This window comes from Leptodactylus fuscus, chromosome 3 (genome assembly GCF_031893055.1).
Source record: "Leptodactylus fuscus isolate aLepFus1 chromosome 3, aLepFus1.hap2, whole genome shotgun sequence".
In the NCBI taxonomy this organism is placed as follows: Eukaryota; Metazoa; Chordata; class Amphibia; order Anura; family Leptodactylidae; genus Leptodactylus; species Leptodactylus fuscus.
The window spans coordinates 31593175-31611636 of NC_134267.1; the positions used below are offsets into that span (position 1 = coordinate 31593175).

Sequence of the window (18462 nt, forward strand, 5' to 3'; positions counted from 1 at the left end):
TGGGACTTCCATGTTGCTGGCCTGTCCTCTGGATATGTCATCACTATGTGATTGGTGGGGGTGCAACTTTTTGGTGCCCATCTGGCGTGTGCCAAAGATTGTGTCTTTTCCCATGCTGTGAATGTGCCCTACACACTGTGCCCTGTCATGTCTAAGGAATGGTTTGCATTGTTGGGATTGTGATATTTACTGACATTGTATCGGTGATCAGAAGCTACAAAAATAACAGTAGTGTCAGATTTATTGCAACAAATGTGCCCTAAGGGCATGTTCACATGGCGAAAAATGCATTTCAGAAATATCTGACATGTATTTGTGCTGCGGAGAGACCTGCAGTTTGGAATTGCGGCGAGCTGACATACTGACTAGTCCTATTATACGGGACTACAACTGTGACCAGATAGGAGGGGGAAAACTTTCATCCCTGATTCCCATTTACATGGAGAGTTTCTGACGTGGATTTGGTCTCGAACACGCACCAAAATCCTTGACAAAAAAATCTCAGTGTAAACATATCCTTAAAGGGATCCTACCAAACACATTTTTTTGAATGATAGGATCCCTTTAATATTCCACTGTTGATTTTCCGCAGTGAATTTTGCAGTGGTCACAAACTTAGGCTACGTTCACACACATTGTACAAAACGCCCGTATCATAAATTTTTCACGGCCATTTCAGCGTTTTTAGCATGTGTTAAAAAAAAAAGAATCATCTTTTCCACTAATCCCTTATTATCAGCTGTTATTCAGCTATGTTCACATTTGCACTGGAGACTTCGTTGCAATTGCCGCAGCGGACGAATAAATCCTGCGCACACAGCGTTTTTGTCTACAGTAAAACAACGGACCTCATTATAGTCAATGGGGTCTGCTGGTCTGTAATCGCTAGTTTAGGAGTCCTCCTGTCCGTTGTTCTGGTCCCCCGATGGACAAGGATGGACAACATCATGTCTGCAATCCGTTTTTGCAGACATAGCTAATCTGCATCCCATGTGAACCCAGCCTGATATTGATAAAAGATAAAGAGGTTCTGCAGCAGCTGAGAGCCATTTCTCAGAGGCTCTGCAGCAGCGGAGAGCTATTTCTCAAAGAGGTTCTGCAGCAGCGGAGAGCCATTTCTCAAAGAGGTTCTGCAGCAGCTGAGAGACACTTCTCAAAGAGGTTCTGCAGCAGCTGAGAGCCATTTCTCAGAGGTTCTGCAGCAGCTGAGAGCCATTTCTCAGAGGTTCTGCAGCAACGGAGAGCCATTTCTCAAAGAGGTTCTGCAGCAGCGGAGAGCCATTTCTCAAAGAGGTTCTGCAGCAGAGCCATTTCTCAAAGAGGTTCTGCAGCAGCGGAGAGCCATTTCTCAAAGAGGTTCTGCAGCAGCGGAGAGCCATTTCTCAAAGAGGTTCTGCAGCAGCAGAGAGCCATTTCTCAAAGAGGTTCTGCAGCAGCTGAGAGCTATTTCTCAAAGAGATTCTGCAGCAGCGGAGAGCCATTTCTCCCCTCATCACCATGACACTACTGCAGACATGTGAGGCTTTCCTCTTGCCTTGTATCCGCCATCTAGGCGGCCTCGTCCCCCCGAGGAGAGGAGACGGGAGGTTGTTTGTAAACTATCCCTGACTGGGCTGAGGCAAACTCCACAGGGGAGAGGGAGAGGGGCGAATGGAGGGGGTGGGAGGGCAGGCTAATGACAGGGGGAGGGGGAACACACAACAACCCGACCACTGCACTATAAAGCCCATTTGACACGCTGGGCGCCTGTGTGCTCAGCCTGTAGTGGCCAGGAGTAGTAGCTGACCGGAGGGGGGCGCTGTGTGTGCCGCACAAGGAACTTTTTACGTGCGGCAGGTAGGAGAGCGCATGGAGTATGATGAGGAGTGGGATGGCTACCTAGAGCCCGGCCGGGGCTAGGTGACTGTCACATTGTACTAGTGCACCCAGCTGAACAGCGACCCCCGCACTGGAGACGGAGGATCGCGGTACTGCACACCTGTGCACACTTGGGGATACTGCATGTTGAATCTGGATCTCCGGCGGCTCCAACAAGTCCTGCCCGCTATTGATCCGCCTCCACCCCCGGCTTGGGGAGACCCTGACTCGCCTCCTCCCTCTGCTGTAGCTTTCCCTGGGGCTTTGTTCCTTCCTGTCCCGCAGTGGCTCCCAAGTGCTGCTGCTGCTGCTGCTGCGGTGCTGGCGGCGGCTCCTCCACCCAGCCGGCCCCCCTGGACCCGGAGAACGGGGGCACAGCTGGCCCCAGCGAGCGGGCACTGAAAGCTGGACGCATCAAGAGGATGGTGCGGCTGGCAGCGGAGTTACTCCTGCTGCTGGGACTTGTCCTGCTCACACTGCACATCACTGTGCTGAGAGGGAGTCCTGCCAGCCCTGCCAATGTCAGCAGCCAGGTGAGATGGAGCAGAGCTGGCTTTGTCATGTGCATGCTTGTGCAGGTACAATAATACCAGGGATGGAGCCACATTACTGCAATGGTAGCATTCATGTCATTGACTACTTGCTATTACTGTCCTTCTCTTCTAGTCTCTATAGTCTTATCAGTTACTCCATCACTACAACTCCTATCAGACTTCCAGACTGTCTTCTAATGCCACATACTAACCCTTGCGCCTAGGAGTCTGATCTACCAGGTTTTCCATGTAGATGTGTGATGTGTTCCTATACTGGTATATTGTGTAACCTTCTACTTATTACTTGTGTTCCCGTCACTTGTCCCAGACAGGGCGATGTCAGAAGAGTCGCCTCTGGTGACCGGTGGCATACACTTGGTGCACACTACCATGTACAAATGCCAACCTGAGCTGGGCAGACTTGGTTAGTTAAGTATATCTATCTCTGTTATCTATGCCAGGAATTGTAGAAGACCTAGCGGAGATCTTCTCTAAAGTCCCGTAGCAGAGCTGACTTTGTAGGTCTGGGCAATAGCCTATCTTTTGGAGGTTTTTATCTAGGTGCTGACTTGTGGTGACACTTTGTGATAGGACTAGGGGCATCAGTGCCAGGTATTGTCAAAGATCATTGCTAAAAGTTAACTGTTTGGTGGACCCAAGAACAACAAAGTGACATTTTATCTTATTAGATGATTAATAATTCAGGAACTGCAAGTTTACCAATACTATAAAGAATTGTCTGGGTGGATCTTGGCCAGGTAGCCAATGTACTGTCTCCAGACATTTGCACCTAACTCCTTGGGTCATGTTTTCCAGAAGAGAAGTCTGTGTAGGTTAAGGCTATATGGCTGAGTGCTTTGGCAGTGTGCTGGCTCACTGACCCGGTCTCCTATATCTATGTTATGTACTATCGTGGGTCTGTGTGAGGGCAAAACCCAGGACAGTGCTTATTCCAGTCCATTTAGAGATCCTTGCTTATTAAATGAGTCCATAAAGCGATGGCCGGCACACGAGGGTCATCCATGTACTGTCTGTGCCATTTTCTTATATGCACACGTCCATGTGCTTGTAGTCTTTGGCTGCGTTCACTTCTGTATAAGACATTCTGATTTTCTGTTCCATCATCGGAACATGGATACGAAAAGTAAGCTGGTGATGTCTCCGCTATATGACACACCAATGACATCAAAAACTTCCCATTTAATTATAATGGGATCCATCAGGTTTCTGCCATGCTGCCCGTCATTTTACCAGGTAAACTAGCTCAGTTGGCATTCTGGGATTTTTGATGGTATCTTCTATATATTCCATCAGGAGCCTCCAATGCAGAGGCGATCACAGCCTTATTGTATATATCTTTGTGACCTAAGGCTTGTCCTAATGTTCACAAAATCCATTCATATTTGTCATTGAATTACTAGACTTTATAGACCATGTACCAACAAGATCTTAAATCTTCTCAACAGAAATAGCCCGAGGGTAAGATTCACGCCTTGTATCCTGGTAAAGTCTGACACTTGAAGTTTCCATCAGATTCTTATGGTATTTCTTCCAGAACATGGTCCTGTTTTTCAATGTTCTCAAATATTTGCTAAAAATGGGATGTCATTACTGTAGAGATGTGGTGAGATGAGAATTATAATGCTGGCTCTAAGACCTATTAAAAATGTAGGTACCCAAGCACAGAAAGTTGGTGGTGTTTGGATCACTTTGAGTATTCTATATACTGTAGTCCCATCAGCTAGATATGGTCTGTAGTAAAGTATCTCCGACTGTGAAGTACATAGCTTTGTTACAATGTATCAGGTATGTTTATCTACCCCCTTCCCAGGATGGACACATATTGAAGCAATTGTAACAAGGAAGTTGAAAGGCACAGAGTAAAGTTCTGCTACCACGATGCGCTCATCTCTTACATTGTGCAATGTTAGTATTGGCTAAGAAAGTATATGCAGTATACCCTATACAAACCCTGATCTGTAATACTGTACCAGTGACTATAGATGTGCACCTGTACTCTAGTGCTTCTGGAATATCTCTATGTAGTGTTTGGGGACCCCTCTATTAAAGTAAACCTGCAGTATGCATAATGGATATCCACCTATGAACCTAAAATATTTCCAAACATTTGATCAGTTCAATGACTCCACTGAGCCCGATCTTCTTACTAATAACCACTTCAGAAGGTCTTGTAGAAGGACCTGTCCTTTCCTCTGACCACTTGGGTTTTCTACACCCCTGGACTGGAGGTGCTGCACTAAATTTTACTTAATTTTTATCTGCAGTTTTCCCCGACCTAAAAGTATTGGTGACGTTACTTTTGGCAACACTTGGAAATGTAGTTTCAAGTAAACGTTATGCTGCCCGATGATGATGATGATGATGATGGACAATCCAGGACAACTAACTTGACATTAACCTTCCAGCCGTATCTGAATAATGGTGGCATCTGTATTTTGGGAGGGGGGGTTGGATCCGCTACATAAAATTTGGAGGTGCTGTGAATCCTCCACTATCTGTATATTGAGCTTTGCCTGTGACTCCTGTCCTGTGACCACAGATTGCGATCTCACCCTGCTACTCCTACGCCAGTGTAATAAAAAGGTGGACTCGCTGATCCAGAGGGAGCTGAAACTAACTTGTAGTCGCAGAACAACTTGGTAACTTGAAGTTAGTTGCAGCACCACCTTGTTCGCTGTGTCTCAATTTACTTACATTATTGAAAGAGTCCCAGGGGGACATGGTTTGAACAGTGGAGGAGCCACAGGTTGTAGATCCCTGACTGCAGTTTTGCACCTTATTCTAGTAAAGGATTGGCTTGATCATGTACGTTACCAGTAGTGCACACATAACACATCTGTAGCATCAACATTGTTGCAGTCCTGTACAGGACAGTCCAATGTGACAAACTATCACGGAGCAGGATTAGGTACTACCTTAGCGCCATATATATTTAGGGCATTTGAACCTTACAAAATAAAGATGCAAATATGCAAAGTCCTCAGAACTTTGGGGGGGAATTGCGTTTAAGACTTTTTAAAGTGGTAATCGGGTGCAGAAAGATTATGGTTCAAGAACAGGTTGAGCGCCAAAGATGCTCCATATTTGCACCCACCTATATCAGAAAACTGCCGTATATATTAGTACACTCCCCCATTCTCTACAGAAATATGATAGATTCTTATAACTTTTACAGCCATTAGACTTTTCGTCACACCAAGATGACCTCAGGGTCCTGACCTTATGGAGTATTCCTTTAGTAGAGTAGACCAAATCACCATTAACAATGTCAACCCCCTCCTGAAACCTGATTGCTGCTCCTGGTATATACTGTATCTACCATGAAACACCCTGGAATTCCTAAAAACTTCAGCTTGAAAATCCTCCCCTTAGTCCTGAATGGTTTAGATTATCCTCCTCAAAGTAACAGGAATTGAAAGCTTCGGTGTAGTAATTCTATCTCCTTGAGCCCTTTCAAGTCCACTATTCTGGGTTAAGCAGAAGTAAGACTATAAATTGTAATAACAAATATTAGCGCGGCCATAGTTATCATGACTGTGTATACATAATATATCCCTAAATCAACTTTGAGTATCTTGTATACATATCAGATGCAGAATATACAGACATATCATTCATTGTGGAGTCTAATTCTCTACTGTGAACCATTTTCTGCCAAATATTTGGTATGATGTCTGCGGAGATGCCACCAGTACTGATGGGCAAAGTAGGTGTTTGATTTGGTTTCCTCTTCATTTTATGGATACTGAGAACTTCTGACTCTATCCAAAGACCCTCTATTCCAGAAAATAGGTTGAGATTACAGGTGAAACACGTTGACCTGTAAAATTTAGAAACTTTCCAATAGTTTTGATGTAGTTTTTGGCACAATCCATGCCAAGATGTGAAGAACTGATCCGTGGTACTGCTCTACTGTTGCTGTATCTCCCACAGCTATGGAAATATTGCGTCACATAGCTACCCTGTTTCTGTAACTGAATCTGAGCTACCCTGTTTTTGTACCTTCCATTCACCTCTATAAAAGTTACAGAAAACTGAATAGAACAGCGCGGCTCAGCTGTTACTGTAAGTCCTAGGACTGTAGTGGCGAACCTATGGCACACAAACCAGAGGTGGCACTCAGAGCACCCATCTGTAGAACAGATTGTACTGTGTGGGGGGCCACTGTGGAGCAGATTGTACTTGTGGGGGCCATTGTGGAGCAGATTGTACTGTGTGGGAGCCCTTCACTATTTATATCACACAGTATCTGTTTTATAGCAGACATGTGACATTAGTACAGACTGTAATAACCTTACTTGATCACTATAAACAGATCCTGCGTATATAGTGAACATAGTGTAACTCCGCGATTGTGGATCCACACAGTATTAGGGAGCCTTCACACGATGTAACGAGGCACTCTCTCTGATCGTAAAAACACGTTCAGAATGAGCGCGTAAAAAGCAGCTCCCATTGACTTGAATGGGAGCCGGCGTACGTGTGCTCCCCATTGAAATCAATGGGAGGCTTTTTTCCCTATGCTTTCAATGTATTACGCGCGTAATACTGATCGATAATATAAATCATTGATCTACACTGGTTTGTATCAACTTTTACAATGGCAATGCAAACTGTATGGGAGTCGGAGTGCTTTCTTCTGTGATTGTTCTACAGCCATACAGTTTGTCGATTGGGGGAGCAGTTCGATTGTGTCGATGGGGGGGAGATGAGTTGCTTGTAAACCCGTCCACATACAATTCAGTCAGCCAACAGAGGAGCAAACTTCATCTGTTGGCAGATCGCTGCCTTGTTTCCTAGGAGCAATGATCGATAGCAAGCTTTCTTGCGAACCATGTGAGAAGGGTCTGAGCTTACACAATGTATGAAGGGTCTGATATAACAGGTGATGAGATCGGCCAGAGTTGGTCACCACAGACTAGGCATGCTGCGGATACCATCAGCTTGTGAATTAGGCTTTTCTCACAGGGTGTATGTTGCACCAAAAATTGATAACTGTGTTGCATTTACGTGAAACGATGTGAACATGACCAAAGATCCTTGTTTCCATCAGATCACGAAGGTCTTTGAAATTTGCATTAAGTTCCTGTGTGGAACCTTAAAGGGATATTCCATATAATACATCTGTCCTGTTGATGGTATATGCAATGAATGTCTGTTCAGGGGCATGGAAAGGTGAAGAGGTGACTGATCACCTGTAGACTTCATTGAGGAGTGACACTCCATTGACTTAGTCTATTCCTTATTTTCATAGAACTTGCACAACCACTTCTCCAAAAGGAATGGAATTTTGGTTTCCCTTTTTTATATCTTTCAGCCATAAATTCATATCCTATAGATCTGACAAAAATGGCTTTTGTAGGAGAAACCCTTTTATTTCCCCATGTTGGTCATAGAAGCATGTGGATGGTTTTGTAAGGTCAGCTAATGGTTACGTTGGCAGTATATGCTTCATAGGGATACAATCATCTTCTTGAAGAGTCCAGCTATGAAACACTGGGGTGTATAGATACACATGGATGATACTAGACTATATGACGTGCTTTGTTTGGCAGCCCTTTAACCATGCCGAGATCAGTTGTATGATTGTGATTATCTTGGGCTAGATTCACACTGCCATATTTTTATCAATTGTTCTTATCTGTAATGGATCAGACCAATGAACTCAAACATTGCCTGCATCCATCATCCTTGACTATGTTAAACAAGACTGACGCTTCCTTCTATCTTGTCTAGTCTTCTGGGGAGAAGGTCTTGCACACAACAATGGAAACATTGGAGGTTCTCTATGCTCTCATTATCATGGAATCCTAACCTTCAAGGGAGACTGACACCAAAACAGCTGCTGTTGAACAGTCAGCTAGCCAGGGTTTGCCTGAATAAGATGCTGTTTTGTCCTGTCTGATGGGTTCCTCCATTGCTGAGATATTTTCTAATGGGTTGTTTGGTACCATTAGAGCGACCATGATGCTCTCATTGCACCAGTTATGCTTCAGCATCCAGTCCATCCATCACTCCCTTGTTGGCCAAAAGTATTGGCCCCCCTGCAATTCTGTCAGATAATACTCAGTTTCTTCCAGATAATGATTGCAAGCACAAATTCTTTGGTATTAATATCTTCATTTATTTTGCTTGCAATGAAAAACACAAAAGAGAATGAAAAAAAAAAAAAAAAGTCAAATCATTGATCATTTTACACAAAACTCCAAAAATGGGCTGGACAAAAGTATTGGCCCCCTCAGCCTAATACTTGGTAGCACAACCTTTAGACACAATAACTGCGCACAACCGCTTCCGGTAACCAGCAATGAGTTTCTTACAAGGCTCTGCTGGAATTTTAGACCATTCTTCTTTGGCAAACTGCTCCAGGTCCCCCCTGAGATGTGAAGGGGGCCTTCTCCAAACTGCCATCAAGAGATCTCTCCTCCCCCACAGGTGTTCTATGAGATTCAGGTCTGGACTCATTGCTGCCACTTTAGAAGTCTCCAGTGCTTTCTCTCAAACCATTTTCTAGTGCTGACCTGAAGTGTGTTTTGGGTCATTGTCCTGCTGGAAGACCCATGACCTCTGAGGGAGACCCAGCTTTCTCACACTGGGCCCTACATTATGCTGCACAATGTGTTGGTCGTCTTCAGACTTCATAATGCCATGCACACGGTCAAGCAGTCCAGTGCCAGAGGAAGCAAAGCAACCCCAAAACATCAGGGAACCTCCGCCATGTTTGACTGTAGGGACCGTGTTTTTTTTCTTTGAAGGCCTCTTTTTTTTCCCTGTAAACTCTATGTTGATGCCTTTTCCTACTTTTGTCTCATCTGACCAGAGAACATTCTTCCAAAATGTTTTTGGCTTTTTCAGGTAAGTTTTGGCAAACTCCAGCCTGGCTTTTTTATGTCTCTGGGTAAGAAGTGGGGTCTTCCTGGGTCTCCTACCATACAGTCCCTTCTCATTCAGAAACCGACGGATAGTACGGGGTGACACTGTTGTACCCTCGGACTGCAGGGCAGCTTGAACTTGTTTGGATGTTAGTCGAGGTTCTTTATCCACCATCCGCACAATCTTGCGTTGAAATCTCTTGTCAATTTTTCTTTTCCATTCACATCTAGGGAGGTTAGCCACAGTGCCATGGGCTTTAAACTTCTTGATGACACTGCGCACGGTAGACACAGGAATATTCAGGTCTTTGGAGGTGGACTTGTAGCCTTGAGATTGCTCATGCTTCCTCACAATTTTGCTTCTCAAGTCCTCACAGTTCTTTGGTCTTCTTTTCTCCATGAGTCAACTTTAATCCATTTCAACTGGCTGCAAGTGTGATTTAGTTATTGCTACCACCTGTTAGGTGCCTCAGGTTAATTACACAAATTAGAGGAGCATCACATGATTTTTCAAACAGTGCCAATACTTTTGTCCACCCCCTTTTTATGTTTACTGTGGAATTATATCCAATTTGGCTTTTTGACAATTCTTTTTGTGGTTTTCCATTGAAGACAAATTAAATGAAGATAATACCAAAGAATTTGTGATTGCAATCATTTTCTGGAAGAAAATTAGTATTATCTGACAGAATTGCAGGGGTGCTAATACTTTTGGCCAACACTGTAGGCACTGAGTGGGCAGCAGAGAAGTTTTTTAGGGGAACCCCAACTATGCTTATAGTTCAAAATAGACCATTCTAGTGATGGAATCCCTTGAAGGGGATTGATTGGGTAGGTAAAATAAGCGTTATGGCTTCCTAGATCTCCCTTTGCTTTCTATTATGCATCCTTCTCGAAACCCTTGAAATAACCATTCTGGTAATCACTGGCTATAGTGGTCATGCTCAGCCAGGCATTGACAGAGGTCACTACCATGACCAATGACTGAGTATGTCAAGATGGATCAGAGGTAATTGTATTTTGTGGGAAACCTCTTTGATAAGGATATCCTACAAAAGTATTCCTAGCCTATCCATTTGTTAAAGCTAACCTATCCTAAAGATCTAAAACTACAATGCTAAGTAAACTTGAACAAGGAACTACTGCCATTGAGTTGCATGTGGATTTGGAAACATGTTTGGCGTTCTTTAAGACCAGACATAGTCTGGGGATATACTGGAGGATTTTCCTTAAGTGATTTTGCCAGTAGCTTTGAACTTGACTTTGCTCCTGATAAATTGGAGAAGAGCAGTCACAGCTGGAGAAGTGATAAAGGAATGATGGCACTTCTAAAAAGAAAACCACTGACCATCCCCGAACAAAATCCTTCTGTTGAAAAGATCATTGATTTTCCCCTGACAATTTAAGTGAACATCTGTGCGGTATTGAAGTGGATTTCTTCTGAGGTAGCATGTGCCGTGGTGTGTGATATTTGAGATCACAATGCAGGGCCTTCTTTCTGCACCCTATAATGAATATAGCAGGTCTGTTGATATTTCATTATGCCGCGCTGTTGCGTTTCATCACTATTTAACGTGCATGTTCCAGGAATGACTGCTATGTCTCATCTCGGATGAATTTTATTTATGCTGAAAATTATTTAAAGGGTTTCGTCAACAGCCTCCATTCTTTCCTTTCTCCTTATGTCATAACAGGCAGCTCTGGAATTACAGCGATAAGGCGCTCTGCAAGTCTTTGCAAGACTGAAATATTATTTTTTTTAAAAAGAGGGAGAAAAAAGTCCTGTTGCAGTTAAAATTTTATTCTATGTTAAATTTATTAAAATTAGAATTTAGCAGCCATTCCTCTTAGACATCACGGGGTGGAAAAACAATCCACAATCGGGGGGTTACCAGAATAACACTTTGCATAGCAAGACGCAGGAAAAAGCAGCGGAATCGCATCCCCTTTTTTTTTTTTTTTTTCCCCCCCGCAGTGTTTTTCATTGTATTTTCACATAGTTTTCTTCTGCTGACTGTCTGTATTATGTATGTACAATTGTATCTGTCGTAGAAGAGCTCCATACATACAGTAGCCAGTGGAGCTTCAGTAGAATCCATCTCTTGCATATCCAAGTCAGACCTAGTTCACATCTGCATTTGGGGATACACTTGGGGACCTCCCAAGCAGAATACTGATGGCATTAAAAAGCGGTGAGCAATGAAGGCATACGGACCCCATAGACTATAATGGGGTCTGTGTTTTCCACGTGGTGTTCGCACGAGTCATGTAGACAGAAGCACCACTTTTCTCTCCACTTGATCCGTGCGGTGAAAACACACGGACCCCATTATAGTCTATGGGGTCCGTGTGCTATCATTGCTCACCACTTAATGCGTTCGGTATTCCGTTCGGGGGGTCCCCAGACGAAATACCGAACGCAGATGTGAACCAGGCCTAAGACCTAGTCAGCTTTCCATAGAAACTAAAATGGGGAAATGTTGTAGTATAAGAGTTGTATAAACGACTGGAATTACATTGATTTTTCCAATATAGACCTTGTCCTCAGACTTGCTTTGTCGCTGCATAGTGTTATTGGTCTATACGTTGTAAGAACTTTTTTGACCACAAGTATTTTAAAGTACAGATTTTCCGGTGCAATCGGTTTAACAAGTGTCAGGTGGTATTACTAGTACTGTAAATGCCTTGTGTCTATAAATATGGCATTTCCAGACCCCGACGTTTCCTTGTGCTAATTATAAAAGCAGGCCTTATTTGCGATCCATTATCACGGGCTGTGCAGCAGAATTAGATCATAGACTCATTCATTATACTATTCTATATACCTGTAGAGCAGTTCAAGTGTGGTGCTATTTGGATATTTATAGAGAAATTCCAAAAAATGTAAACCTCCAGTGGTAGCGATCAGTGAAGGCTTTTGGGTGGTTTATGATGGCTTGGCTACATGTTCCTGTCTCCAGGGAATGCCAGCCTTGTATTGTATAAAACTGCTTTTGGAACAAACTGATTTCTCCTTAAGGCTGGGACCCCACGTGGCCTATACTTCTGTGAGCTTTCTGTGCAAAGCACTGAAGGAAAAAACGTGATGCGTTGTTTTTTTTTTTTTGCTGGAGGACACCATGTGGGGCACCATGAGTCTGTCACGAAGGTGTAGCAAACTAAACTAGTAACACAGGTCAGGCTAATTCAACAACCTTTTCCTCATGAAAACTTGTGCATCCATTGCTGAGATATTAGTTTGGAGCACTGCGGGTAGCTCTGTTGCTCCAAACCGCTTTACTTCAGTGCTGTAATATGGCCTTCCTACCCATTTGAGGGACATGGCCAGGGAGCTATGCTGTGATTTCACCTGTCCCTTTGTTCTTGCTTTTACACTAGCAGTTTGGAGCAACATCGCCACACTCGGTGCTCCCGACTGCTCATTTACATACTGTGAAATAAAATAGTATTTTGGAAACTAAGGCACAAAATTTCAAAGGCGTTACATTCCGGTGATCCTGACTTTGTGTTGCCGGTTTAATACGCTGTCTCCTGATGACAGACCCACTGAGTAGTGGTCACCACATGTTAGATCCTGCTAAGGGATCGTTCACATCTGCGCCCGGTCTCCGTTCTGCAGGTTTCCGTTTCCTGCACAAAGCAGAGGCAGGATACAGAAACCTGCAGGACTCTTTCTCACCCATTCATTTGAATGGTTTTGAAAGCTGTCTGGCCATGAGCGGCGGTGAGCGTTTTATGCTCTCCGCTGCAAAACTTTTTTTTTTTTTTTTTTTTTTTTTTTTTTTAAATCAAGACACAGTCGGACATGCAGTACTCTGTGTCCGGTTTTTAAAAAAAAAAAAAAAAAAAAAGTTTCACGACGGAGAGTATAAAACGCTCAGGGCCGGACCCAGTCCATGGTTTCCATCTTCTTGCATGCAGAAGACGGAAACCACAGAACGGAGACCCGAACGCAGGTGTGAACCCAGCGTCAGGGATGTCTTTAACCAACCTGTACCTTGGCTGAGGATTTTATGAGAAAAAAAAGTCAAGACTCCTTAGGACTTGTGCCCATGGAAGTATCTGGTCTGATCATCGGCCAATATTGATAAGTCATCAGAATTGTCCCACCTAGACCTATACTGAGACAAGGTCATAAATGGCCAGTCTTGGACATCCTATGGAGATATCTTAATCTTCATCAATTTGGAGGAAATTTACGAAGACTAGTATTTCAGTCAATCTGTTTGGCACATCTTACTCTTGTGCACTTTAAGAGACATCCTTGCGTTCTCAAAGCAGATGTAGATATGCCACATCGTTGACTACAATTTTTGGTGACTAGATTTGGCCATGGAGGTTCTGCCTCTTCCATCTGCTAAAATACAAAAAGTTGCATGGCAGGGTGATCCTATTTTGATTTCTGTATAGATTCTTCTTGGAATAAGACCACCTACTCCTAATGTCAGAGCAGACTCCCTCGTAGAAGGTTCAGTAGATCTCTCTTAAACATCTCCTCATTCTGAGGTTTGGAGTCCAGTGGGTGGTCCAAAAAAAGATGGCTCTTTATCATGGCTCAGGACCACCCACTGGACTCCAAAGCTTACAGTAAGCAGGTGCACATAAAACCCAAGTAATGGTTTTCTATATAAGTATATCAATCTATAACTTGCGGCCTGACTTTTCAGTGTTGATCTGTGGGACATTTACTGGAGACCATGAGCAATGTCTTAAACTCCAACCTTACATGTTTTAGAAATTCTCATGATGATGCTTTGAATTGTAAAAATGTTCCACTAATCCCATCTTAAACCTGTGAGTATACCATGAAGAACACACTTTTGGGGTTTCTTGGCTTATCCAGGTGGTTTGAATTATTACAATTAATATATATTTTCTAGCTCTGTGCCAATGCATCCCGAAGCAGGTGCTGGCAGACCATAAAAAATATGGAAGATTATAAAATGCTCAAATGAGATTTATTAAAGTGCGATTAATTTTTATTTGTGGTAAAAATGTGCTTTTCAGCAAATGTACCAAAAACTGGCTAACTCCAATATTATATTTTATTTTTTTTTATTCTTTTGGCTAACCTAAATTTTTTATTTTTTTGTAAACTGCTTTTTATATATTTGCCACATATGATTCCCATATTGCTTAAGGATTGATCCATTCTTAAACAGACCCACCTTGATCTTGAGGCATTATTCTAAAGCTGGGCCTGCTTCAAATTTAAAGCTAAAACTTTGTATGTAACCGCGGCCCTTGTAGTGTTTCATTTGTTTGTATCTTGGATACCTTCCTGCCTTTTTTTTTTTTTTTTTTTTTGGGGGGGGGGAGGGTGTTTTATAGTATATACTTGTTATTTAAAGTATAACAAAAATTTCAAATAGGTTGGTGAGATTATGAACTAAATCGAGATTAATCGGGCATTTACCTCAATTATGATTAACCACATTTACTTAGGTCATGCCCCCTTTTACAGTATGCCTACATGTTAGGCAAACCTCACAAAATTTACTTTGTGAGGTTTGCCTGGGGGTTTTGTTCGAACCAAACCAAAACTGCTATTATACTCTGGGGTCTTTTACGACCCCAATGTATAAGAGGAGGCCCAGGAGAGGTGATCAAACCTAAAAAGAGTGTGCCTCACCTCTCCAGGGCTATGGCGTGCCTCCCTGCTTATTTCAGCGTTTCGGACTGACATCAGAGACCGTAGAGGCCTGTGATTGGGCTTAAGGGTCATGTGGTATCCTTACACATCTGACTCAAACACCGCAGTGTGATTGGGCATCAGTGGTCCCTGACAATGGGCAGAAGTGATGAGGAGAACAGGGAGTTGAGTAACATGTTTTGGGGCCTCTGATCACTAGACTAATAGTATACTAAAATTGTTCGGTCCAGCCCGAACTGCTCTACAAATATTATAAGCAAACCGAAATAATGACGTGAACAAAATCACATTGGTTATTCCAGGTGATGTTCGGTTTTGGTAATTTTTCGATTATCCAGTCCTACTTTCAAACAACTTTATTTTCTGGCAGTACTTTTGTATATAATTAACACATTTAACTCCTTTCTGTGAAATGCTGCACCGTTTTATTTCCCTTCTCTTTTTCTATTGAAAACTGGAATTTGTACTTTGCTTTCATTAGGTGTTTGTGTGTGTGCAGTCTCTTCTATAATGCAGGGAATCTGAGGCTGATGTCCCAGGCCTTTATAAAGTAGAAAAGTCATTTTGGTGTTGTGCGAAAGATGAGATTCAGCTTTCATACGACACAAAAATCACAATTCTGTCTGTGAAGTTTCCAGAGATCTCACAAGTTGTAAACCATATTGGGAACATCTGCTTATATCTATGCCAATTCTGACTATTTTTAACTGGACATTTCTCCAAAAAGTTTATAGGTAGAGCTGCGATCTCAGTGAAAATTTCATCTTTCATATGATGCCACTGTTCAAATTTTTATAAGCCTGAGATATCATAGTTTGACATGACCTCAGCCTCAGCTTCCCAGCATGATACAAAGTCGTATACCCACTGAAAGTAGTTCAGGTTATCTCTGCTACACCTGTATATAAACATCTGCCTAGTTGAAGCTTTCCTTCAGATTTGCTGTTTAGCTATTGGGAAATCTGTCTTTACATACTATAAAAAGAAGTTAGAAATGGAGGTCCTGTAAAGCTCTACTGGGGGTGATTCTGAAACCGGGTCACCCCTTTTAGAATGTGTTCTGCTTCTAGGGTCATCACCATAGACAGATTATCCCAAACTCTGCCATAAATGTATGTAAGTATGGTTAGCTCTTAAGCTGTGTGTGTGTGTGTGTATGTATGTGTGTGTGTGTGTGTGTGTGTGTGTATATATATATATATATATATATATATATAATGGAAATCGGCAGAGATTACCGATATCTGTGGACCATCATTCAAAAAATTAGTGATGGTTGATGAGACTTCTGTCTACCGACAACCTGATTGGCTCGACTGGAAAATGTTAGTTGTGGTCAGATAAAACCACATGTGTATGCTTGATTTGGCTAACCATTTGTTAATTTTCTCCAGCCTAACCCCTCGTTCACATCTGCGTTTTGTAATCCATTTCGGGGAGTCCCCAGGGGGCCCCCCCCAAATGGAAAACCAAACGCAATTGCAAGTGCTTTGCAGTAAAAGCACACGGATCCCCATAGACTATAATGGCGTCCCTGTGTTTGCCGCTAGATCTCCGCACAGAACAAGCAGACAGGAAAGTACTTCACAATCTACTTTCCTATCCGCATGATTCGTGCGGACAGCGTGCAGCAAGCGCATGGACCGCATTATAGTCTATGGGATCCTTATGCTGTCACTGCACAGTGCTTGCAAATGCATTCGCCATTCTGTTCGGGGGGGGGGGGGGGTGCTCATGCAGTGTTTTGTTTTTTTTTGGGGGGGGGGGGGAGAGATTTTATTTTTATTTTTTGTAACTTGCATTTCAATTCATCCAAAAGTTGATGCCTAATATTTTTATCTGAATAGTACAATGTTCTTACTTTTCTTTAGTTCTTTAGTTCAACTTCACTATTTGTGTGTTAAGATTAAGTGTATATTTACTATGTTGACATAGTTTCAAGAAGGTGAATTTCTCTTTTGCCACAATGGGGGGGGGGTGTATTTACTTTTTTTTTTTTTTTTTTTTACACCTTCCTCTTCTGTGAATATTCAAATTTATGGACCTCCCCATTAAGGACCTAAACACAGCATGCCTCTACCTTAGAAACCTCACCAGAAACAAGAGATGTGCGAAACCAGAAGGCTAAGACAGTAGTTATCTGATCTGAAGCTGAATCCACTTTATAAAATAAAAAAAAAAAATCTCCTCTCCAACACTTTGTGTAGGAGTTTGTTGGATCAAAGGTTTCTCAACAATATTCCCAATGCTCCCAGCATGATAGCAGATCTTGTATACAGAACCTGCTGTGTTAAGAATTGTATATACTTGCTATAACTCTTCTCCTTCACTTTCCACACCAGTGTTGTACTGCAGATCTTCTTCTTTCAACTATATTGAAAACCCACCACGTGTTAAATATCCAATGTACAGCCTCGTAGATTCTGGCTTCTACATAGGTTACATTATTATACTGATAATATTCTATTTTGGCTTCTAAAGGGTGATTTATGGAGAACCTCTTGAAAAGCCTATTCAGTGGTCCTGCGGGCTCTGCCCACGTACATGTTGGACGCTCCTTTTGAAAGCCAAGTTTTTATGCAGGATCTTACCGGGAGGTTACACCGGACAGACCTTTCTTTAGGATTTGATGAGTGTGACTGTCCTATTTAAAGGGAATGAAGTCAAGCAGTAAATTCACTGTTCACCCTTTTCACATTGACCGTCTCTCCCAGCATGGAGTCTTTGATCTTGTAACAATAGAACACTGACATGGTGTAAGATTAGGACCCTTGAGGAATAAAAAGTGAGCGCTTGCAGCAGCCCTTTTGTTAGGCTATAGCCATAGCTTCCATTCAGCACAATATCGCTCCACAATTACTTTTAATGTGTGTTACCCGTCAGAATCTTCTATGGACTTCGACGTAAAGTTCAGTATTTTGGAATCTACTGTAGATTGCATTGCTTAAAGGATTGTGCAATTTATTTTGCTTATAGAGCACCATCCTATTCTGTGTCAATTTTAGAGATTTTGTCAACCCTGTCCCATCTAGGGCTCACAATCTACATTCCTTATCTGTATGTGGAGTGTGGGAGGAAACCAGAGAACCCGGACGTCACCCACACAAACCTGGGGAGCAGATGTTGTCTTTGGCTAGATTCGGACCCAGGACTCCAACGCTACAGTGCTAACTCCTGAGCCACCATGCGGCCCTGACCAAGTTGTAAAATATTGGATGGAAGGAAACTTGATGAAACGACCAAATTGTGGGATAAATCCCCTGCCGCACCAGTCGTCCCTGCTGGTCTATGTTGATTTTTTTTTTTTTTAAGCAACTGAGACCTGGCGTAAAACCAAGTAACCTTTGCAGACAGTCATGTGGGTGTATGTCAGTGCTGGGGAAAAATGCAACCAAGACAGATGGGGAGCATCAAAGTGCTGGCAGGGAATTATCAGGTCAGACATAACACAAAATAACCCATACTCATTGCCCGCCATCAGATGATCACCATCTGCCCAAACACCTCTCCTTCTCACCCACCCAAT

The 18462-nt window shown here is 42.7% G+C and overlaps 1 protein-coding gene across 1 annotated transcript in view; it reads left to right on the forward strand.

Moving 5' to 3' along the window:
* The first annotated feature begins 1766 nt into the window (after positions 1 to 1766).
* ISM1 (isthmin 1) overlaps positions 1767 to 18462 on the forward strand; it is a 40060-nt gene continuing 23364 nt past the window's right edge. The window contains exon 1 of the mRNA XM_075267372.1: positions 1767 to 2390. Within this exon, the coding sequence (XP_075123473.1) occupies positions 2280 to 2390 (111 nt within the window). The 5' untranslated portion in view covers positions 1767 to 2279. The remainder of the gene's footprint in view (positions 2391 to 18462) is intronic.